The sequence below is a fragment of the Podarcis filfolensis genome (genome assembly GCF_964270895.1).
Source record: "Podarcis filfolensis genome assembly, chromosome: 4".
Lineage (NCBI taxonomy): Eukaryota > Metazoa > Chordata > Lepidosauria > Squamata > Lacertidae > Podarcis > Podarcis filfolensis.
Genome location: NC_139607.1, coordinates 14,814,786 through 14,822,478, shown reverse-complemented (window position 1 = coordinate 14,822,478; position 7,693 = coordinate 14,814,786). Strand labels below are relative to the sequence as shown.

Sequence of the window (7,693 nt, the reverse complement as noted above, 5' to 3'; positions counted from 1 at the left end):
AGCGCCGAGGGCCTTCTCCCTCACTGCGAGAAGCCAAGTTACAGGGAACCAGGCAGAGGGCCTTCTCGGTAGTGGCACCTGCCCTGTGGAACACCCTCCCACCAGATGTCAAAGAGAACAACAGCTACCAGACTTTTAGAAGACATCTAAGGCAGCCCTGTTTAGGGAAGCTTTTCATGTTTGATGCATTACTGTATTTTAATATTTTGTTGGAAGCCTCCCAGAGTGGCTGGGGAAGCCAAGCCAGATGGGTGGGGTATAAATATTAAATTATTATTATTATTATTAGTAGTAGTAGTAGTAGTAGTAGTAGTAGTAGTATCAGTTTTAGGTGCTCCACAGGGTTGCCATTTTGTATGAATGGTACATGTGTGCAACCTAGCAATGCTACGGACTTGACCTAATGCAGTTGCTCAGAATGATCAACCTGAAAGTGACTCAGTGCTAACTAGCATTTACAAAACATTTTATGGGTTCTCAAAGCACCTACTGTCACCCCCCTTCCCCCAGTTCCCCTAAGGACCCACATACCTTCCTAGGGTCAGCAGAAGGGGGATGTGGCAGAAGAGGTGGCAGAGAGAAACCACCTCCCTGGAAGAGCGTTCTTCCTCGCCAATTTAGGGAATAGACGATTTCCAGCATCCACAGAAGGAAATCATTCACGCCAGTTTCCACTGGGGAGAAGGCTCTCTGGTGCTTGAAAGACCTTTCTCTTGGTGGTAACTTATTAGAATAACATCATTTCCCCACTGAGGATGCTAGAACACAGTGGAAAATGGTGCTCTATTGAAGAGTTGGCATACCCTTCAACTTTTCTTGTCCCAGTTAAGGTTTGTAGGTCCTGGAGCGGGGTGAAAAAGGTTGACAGTTGCTCACATTCAGAAGGTCTTGCAAAGGCTCACAGACATTCAAACAGGGACATTTGCATCTGCAAGGGCCCTTTTTCAAATGCTCATGACATCCATATCAGCAAGGTGGCAGCCCCATAGAATACCTATGCAGGTAAGTGCATTCTCCACATAAACCCAGTATGGGTAGACAAGCTGAATTATGTGGATGAATAATCATAATAACCACAATAATAATAATTTGTTATTTCTTCTTCTTCTTCTTCTTCTTCTTCTTCTTCTTCTTCTTCTTCTTCTTATTATTATTATTTATACCCTGACCATCTGGCTGGGTTTCCCCAGCCACTCTGGGCGGCTCCCAACAGAATATTAAAAACATGATAAAACATCAAAATATCAAACATTAAAAACTTCCCTAAACATAGTTTCCTTCAGATGTCTTCTAAAAGTCAGATAGTTGTTTATATACTTGACATTTGATGGAAGGGCATTCCACAGGGCGGGCGCCACTACTGAGAAGGCCCTCTGCCTGGTTCCCTGTAACCTCACTTCTTGCAGTGAGAGAACCGCCAGAAGGCCCTCGGAACTGGACCTCATGGGTCCAGAGAAAAAGGCAGGGGTTTAAATTTCATTTCATTATTTCAATTCACTTTTAATTTGTTTACCGCCTTTCTATATTACTATACACAAGCCAGTTTACAAGGTGAAGAAACAATGAAATAGAGAGCAAACACCACACACCTAATAGCAATCTGATCCAAAAGAAAAAAGTAATAACAACATAGCTTTAAAATATATAAAAAAACTTACATCAAATAAAGCAATACAGTGGTACCTCGGGTTACAGACACTTCAGGTTACAGACGCTTCTGGTTACAGACTCCGCTAACCCAGAAATAGTACCTTGGGTTAAGAACTTTGCTTCAGGATGAGAACAGAAATCGTGCTCCGGCGGTGTGGCGGCAGCAGGAGGCCCCATTAGCTAAAGTGGTACCTCAGGTTAAGAACAGTTTCAGGTTAAGAACGGACCTCCAGAATGATTAAGTTCTTAACCCAAGGTACCACTGTATTCAATAATACATTAGAATATAATAGTAAACAGACCCACCCCCCACCCAGGGTAGAGGGGACTGGCCGTTAAACCACAGTTCATCCGATAACTGCCGCTCACTACAGAATGTGGAGGCAGGAACGCTGGGAGCGAGCACTGCACAAATTGGCAACTGTCCAGTCATCGCCATGAGCAGGAGATTCCTGTTTCCTAAAAATCATTAAAATTTGAGCTAAGAAACAGGTGTGAAAAAAGGAGATAAAAAAGACCTGCTAATTAAACCCTGTGGAGGCCCCCTGGCAGTCAAAATCTGGGTGGGGGGCAGGCCTAAGGCGCACACTATAATAAGATTAAACTAAGAAAGCTTGATTGTACTTTTCTTTCAAGACCGAATCAATATTATTTTGACCCATTGACCCCTAAAAAGTGTGGGGCCCAAAGGCCATTGTGTACTCTGCCTATTTGGTAATCCAGCCCGGCCCCTTTGGCTGCAGGAGAGAGAAGAAACAGAAGTTGAGGGATGCCTCCTGATGCACTGCAGCTGTTCCCCACAATGAAATGGAAAGCTCAACATTTGTCAGGCACTTTTGGATGCTCAGCAGCCCTGTGTGGTTTCAACAACTCTGTAAAGTAGGCGAGTGCTATGCGCTCCCCAAATTGCAACTGAATCCCTCATAGATTGGCTTCCAACCTCTGCTTAAAAGCCTCCAAGGAAGGAGAGTCCACCACCGTCCCAGAGAGTGTTACCGTCAGAAAGTTCTTGCTAATGTTTAGTCCGAATCTCCTCTCCTGCCCTCCCCTCGGGAGCAGCAGAAAACAAGCTTGCTCCCTCTTGCAGCCTTCAGATGTTGGAAGATGGCTCTCCTCTCTCCTCTCAGTCTCCTCTTCTCCAGGTTAAACATACCAAGCTGCCTCAACCATTCCTCATGAGGCTTGGCTTCCAACTGCCTCAACCGTTCCTCATGAGGCTTGGCTTCCAGACCCTTCATCATCCTGGTCACCCTCCTCTGCTCACCTTCCAGCTGCTCAATATCCTTCTTCAACTAGCCTGCGCTGACTGGTAGCAGCTATGCAGGGTTTCGAATGGAGGGAGGGGGACATTCCCAGGACAGAAGGCCTGCATGCAAAGCAGATGGTTCAATCCTGCACTATGGAGACCCCTAGCCTGCCTTGAAGGATGTGGGGGTGGTCTCCCTTTGGAAATGGGGCTGCAGCAAGAAGGATGTGAAATGCCAATGTGAATCTGTGGATAGAAGATACAGCCCAGCTGCAGGCGGAACAGAAGGTGCCTCCAAGTTTTGACAGAGAAGCATCACCTCTCAGGAGGGGCCAGGTCCAGGTGGAGGGGTTGCCATGGTGACAAGGACCTGCCCTCCTTTGTGACATCTCTTGCTCTTCCCTTAAAAGCCTCTGACTTGCAGGCGGCCATTGTGGGTTAGTGAGGAGAGGTCAGGAGAGAGAGGTAGTGGTGGTGGTGGTGGTTGTAGAAGAAGAGAGGTTTGCTTGCTATTTTTCTTTTTATTTTATTTATTACTTTTATTTGATTCATTTTATTTATTTTTATTTTATTTTTTATTTTACCTTTTTATTTTAACACTTAAATTATTTTACTTTATACTTTTTACTTTTTATTTACTTTTTATTTAATTTTTAATTTTTATATTTTTATTTGTTTTTATTTTTTATTAATTGTATTTCTTTTATTCTTTTATTCTTTATTTTGTGCATATTTGTGCACATTTGTGCATATTTGTGCGCATTTGTGCGCATTTTTGAATATATTTCTTTTGTTTATAGAAGAATAGTTAGGGGTAAGTGTAGGGTTAGGGTGGGGGATAGGTTTAGGGTTAGGGCTGGGTTTGGGGGTGGCGGTGGGATCAGAGTTTGGGATCAGGCTTGGGTGGGAATTTTAGCTAGGTAGTTAGCTTAGACAGGAGGGGCGGATTTTTCATCAAGAAGATGTGCCGGCTGTAAGTACCATTCCTTTGCTTTCTCTTGGTCTCCTGGGGGCAGGGTGTGAGTCCTGGGTCCCCTCCACAGCTTTAGCTCTCTGGTCCACCAGGGAGCTTCATGGCTGAGTGGAGATTTGAACCCTGCTCTCCCAGGTCCTCCCAGTCCAGCCCTCCAACCACTACACCTCTGCCTGGCTCCATTTTGCATCTCTCCAGCTGCCCTACAACATTGGCCTTCTTCCCCTTCCTGGGGGGGTCTCTCTGGCTCCAAGAAAAACTCTACCCCCTTCCTCATGTTCTGCTCCTCTTCTGGGACACCTTGATGCTTGGAGGACCCTCCTAGGGGTCCCCTCCCTCACCAAGGAAGGGCAGGGCTGTTCTAAGAAGACGAGGCAGAGCAGCCCTTTAACAGCTGGCAATGCTCGTCTTCTCTTTGGGTTGGAAGGAAACCCATATTACTTGGGGCCTCCTTTCTCTCTCTGCCAGCCATTCGTGCTCTGGGCTGCCTCTTTCCAGCTCTGCCGATGCCCTTTCAGGTTGCAGAACTGCAGATAGATGGCAGGAATTGGGCCAGACGCTCCTCCTTACACACACACACCCAAATTGGGGCTGCCAGCTTCTGAGTCGCTCTCTCTGCTCGTCTCTTCTAGGTTCAGGCACTTAAGGCACCTGATCAGCTGCAATAAGGTGGCCCCCTTGGATGTCCTGGAGCAGCCCGCAGTGTCAGGTGACCAAGTGGCCCTCCTTTTGGGGACAGGGGAGGGCAGGAATGGGCTAGGGGGGCATCTAGTAAAAAGATGCACAGAGCCAGACGGCTGGATCCAACCCGCCTATCTGCGACAGCATCTGGAAACCCAACCGCCCCCGCTCCCAGCAACCACCCCATTTTGTGGGGTCTGTTGGAGGAAGAAGGGTTCTGGGCTGTGGGGCAAGGCAGGGGGGCAGTTGTCAGTGGGAGGGGCATCTTCCCTGGGGAGCCATGTTCTGGGGGCAGGAGGTCAGGATTGGCCCCCAAGGCCTGGGGTGTCTTTTTCCTGTAGTAGGACTTGAATCCAGGAGAAAACTCTTGGAAAAGCCTTGCAAGGGCTCAGAGATGAACTCACCTGTCCCCATGTCCTTCTCTTTGCAGATGTGCTAGGAATCCACATCCCTTCCGTTGTGGTGAGTATTGGATAAAACGAGACAGGGAGGGGATCCCTCAGACCTGCCCCCATCTTGCACTCCACTCTGCACTCTCAGATGTGGAGGAGCCCTCCCTCCATAAGGAACTGACAGCCTGACTTTTGCCTTTCAGCTGCTAGACAAAGATCAGCTTTATCTCCTAGGCATCATCCAGGACTGCCAGGCAGCTCGGCTCAGGGGGCTCCGAACCCTGAAGTACTCCAAGGAGGAGACTGCCAAAGCCATTCTGGTGAGTAGTGGGTGGTGTGAGGGACCCCCATGGGGAGGGAGGGGCAGAGAGGGGCAGAGAGGGGCTGGCATTTGGGGTTGGAGCCGTCCTCTGGAGACTCCCAGAAGGAGCTGACTTTCCTCCTCTGCTCTCTTCTAGAACATCCTCAGCCACTTGGAGTACTTCAGGGATCGCCCCCTGAGCCTGGCCCTGGCCTTCGAGGCCCTCCTGCAGTTGAGGTGAGTGGGGTCTTTGAGGTGAGCGGGGTCTTTGGACTGGGTGGGGCTGCAGGGGGGCAGAATTCCAGGAGGAGCTTTGGGTGGGCAAGTCAGGCAGGAGGGAGAAGGGGACAAGGGAGACTTGGAGGAGGCAATGTCTAACCCCTTCCCTTTCTCTCTCGTTTTATGAGACCCCACTTCAGTCCCTCTGTGGTGAGTGCGATCCCCCATAGAACAACAGAGGCAGTTCTGGGGAGTGCAGAGGAGGACAAAGAGGTATGTCCTCTGCTTTAAGTTCTCTTTGCACAGCTCTTTCTTCTTCCCACACTCTTACAAAATTTAACCCAGCAGCACTCAACCTCTCTTCTCTCTTTTCCCACAGGAACTGAAGAGGCCATTCCAGAGCCTGCTGGGGGGTCTCCTCCTAGAAGCCCCCAATACTAGCACCCTTCTCCAGTTGCTTACTGTAAGTATCCTGATAGCACCAGGAGTGGTTTTAGGGTTGCCCCCCTGTCCCTTACCCAACTAACTGTCCCATTTCTTTCATCCCGCAGGACCTCCGATATTACGCCCTTTTGGGGAGTGAAGACCAAAGGAAATTAGCGGCCAGCAGTATATCCCTGCTGCTGGCCCCTTCACGAAGATTCCCGAACCTCAGAGTAAGTATTTTGCCTTCCTGTATTCAGTTCTTTGGTTGTTTCCATCCTTCCTGGGTGGGGCTGCTTCTCTTACACCCATCTAGGGTGGTGTTCATAGTGTCATCTGACTCAAATTTGTCTTTCCTCTGCAGAACACAGTAATTCGTCCGGAGCTGGCTTGTTTCAGGAATAATCTGAAAGAAGGTAAGCCCCACACCTTGGGGACAGTGAACTCCCTTGTCCCTTGTTTGCCCAAGACACACCTCCTAGGTCTTCTTGCTGGGAGTCCTGCAGGACCTGCTCCCTGCCTGGCAATCCTTTCCCACCTGGCCTGGGAGGGCAGCACCCAGACTGACTCCAGCTACAAGAAGCGGAGAGGACTGAACAGATTTTCTCTCTTTTTCATTCTTTTCTATCCAGATGACATCATGGTCATCTAATCTCTGCTTTAAAACCTGCAAGGAAGGAGAGTCCATCACCTTCCAGGGGAGTCCATTCCTCTGTTGAACAATGTTTAGTCGGAATCTCCTTTGGTGAATCCTGAAGCCATTGGTTTGAGTCCTACCGTCCAGAGCAGGAGAAAAAAAGCTGGCTGCATCTTCCATGTGACAGCCCTTGAGTTATTTGAAAATGGCTCTCTCTGGTGTCACTGGATCAAGCTGATCGATTTTCTTGCATTCCTTAAACTAAATTGTTTTTAATGGATTTTGAATCAACGTGCAATAAATTGTTACTGCTTTGAATTTCATTGTGTTATTGTCTTCCATTGATCTGGGCACTTTTCTGTTGTTAATGGGGCTGGAACTGTAGCTCTTTGAATGGTAAACTGCAGTTGTGGTTCGAGGACCCAACCCCCGCGATGTGAAATGAATACACAAAGACACGAGATATAAGGTTAATGGGCAAGAAAAAGGCCACAACTTTATTGATTACAGCAGTGAAAAGGTATTGGCTTAGGCATTGGATGTCTAAAACGAAGGGGTTTATTCACCAGTAGGTGGAGCATGTTGATGCTCATCCAACTATAGGCTCTCCCCTGATGTCACCGAGGGTCGTGCCATGGCCTCCCGCCAAGCAGGCATCGGACAGAATACACGACCGCCAGATTCCTTTAACGGAATACCCAAAATATTGAAGGCATAGGCGATGGCCACACCTAGCTCTTCGACACCACAACACATATTTCCAATGCCTAACCTACCCACCAATACCACAAAAGTTGTGACGATTGCTATGAGGTAGGCGAAAAAACCAAAAAGCCTAATGCCAAATGGAAAAATTCCTACCAGGCCCCCCGGGCAACCAGGGCGACCAACCTAAGGTCCATAGCAAGGCCAAAGAGAGTTTAAGACCCTGAGCTAGAGGGAGTGGAGGGTGGGTGACTCGTGCCGGGACGAAGGTGAATGAGGCCGAGGAGGGGCTGGCACCGCAGCATATAGGCTGCAGAAGAAACGCCCCCCCCCGGTGTCACCTGGTTGGTTGCCCACCGGTGGGGGCGGGCACCAGCCAGGTGAGAGAGGGAGGCGGGGCTCGGGCTCCCGCCCACAACCACTCCCCTCCCTTCCAGGGAGGAGAGTCTTTCCAAGAATCCTCGGG

The 7,693-nt window shown here is 48.8% G+C and overlaps 1 protein-coding gene across 1 annotated transcript; it reads left to right on the top strand.

The window, feature by feature from the left end:
- Window positions 1-4,305: 4,305 nt before the first annotated feature.
- LOC310761740 (uncharacterized protein) lies at window positions 4,306-6,537 on the top strand (the record flags this gene model as incomplete). The annotated part of the gene is made up of 8 exons (XM_083611863.1): window positions 4,306-4,578; window positions 4,981-5,012; window positions 5,146-5,262; window positions 5,401-5,480; window positions 5,642-5,735; window positions 5,842-5,925; window positions 6,014-6,118; window positions 6,250-6,537. Exons 1-8 carry the CDS (start codon window positions 4,407-4,409, stop codon window positions 6,535-6,537), a joined length of 972 nt encoding a protein of 323 aa, XP_083467989.1. The 5' UTR covers window positions 4,306-4,406.
- Between the last annotated feature and the right edge of the window lie 1,156 nt (window positions 6,538-7,693).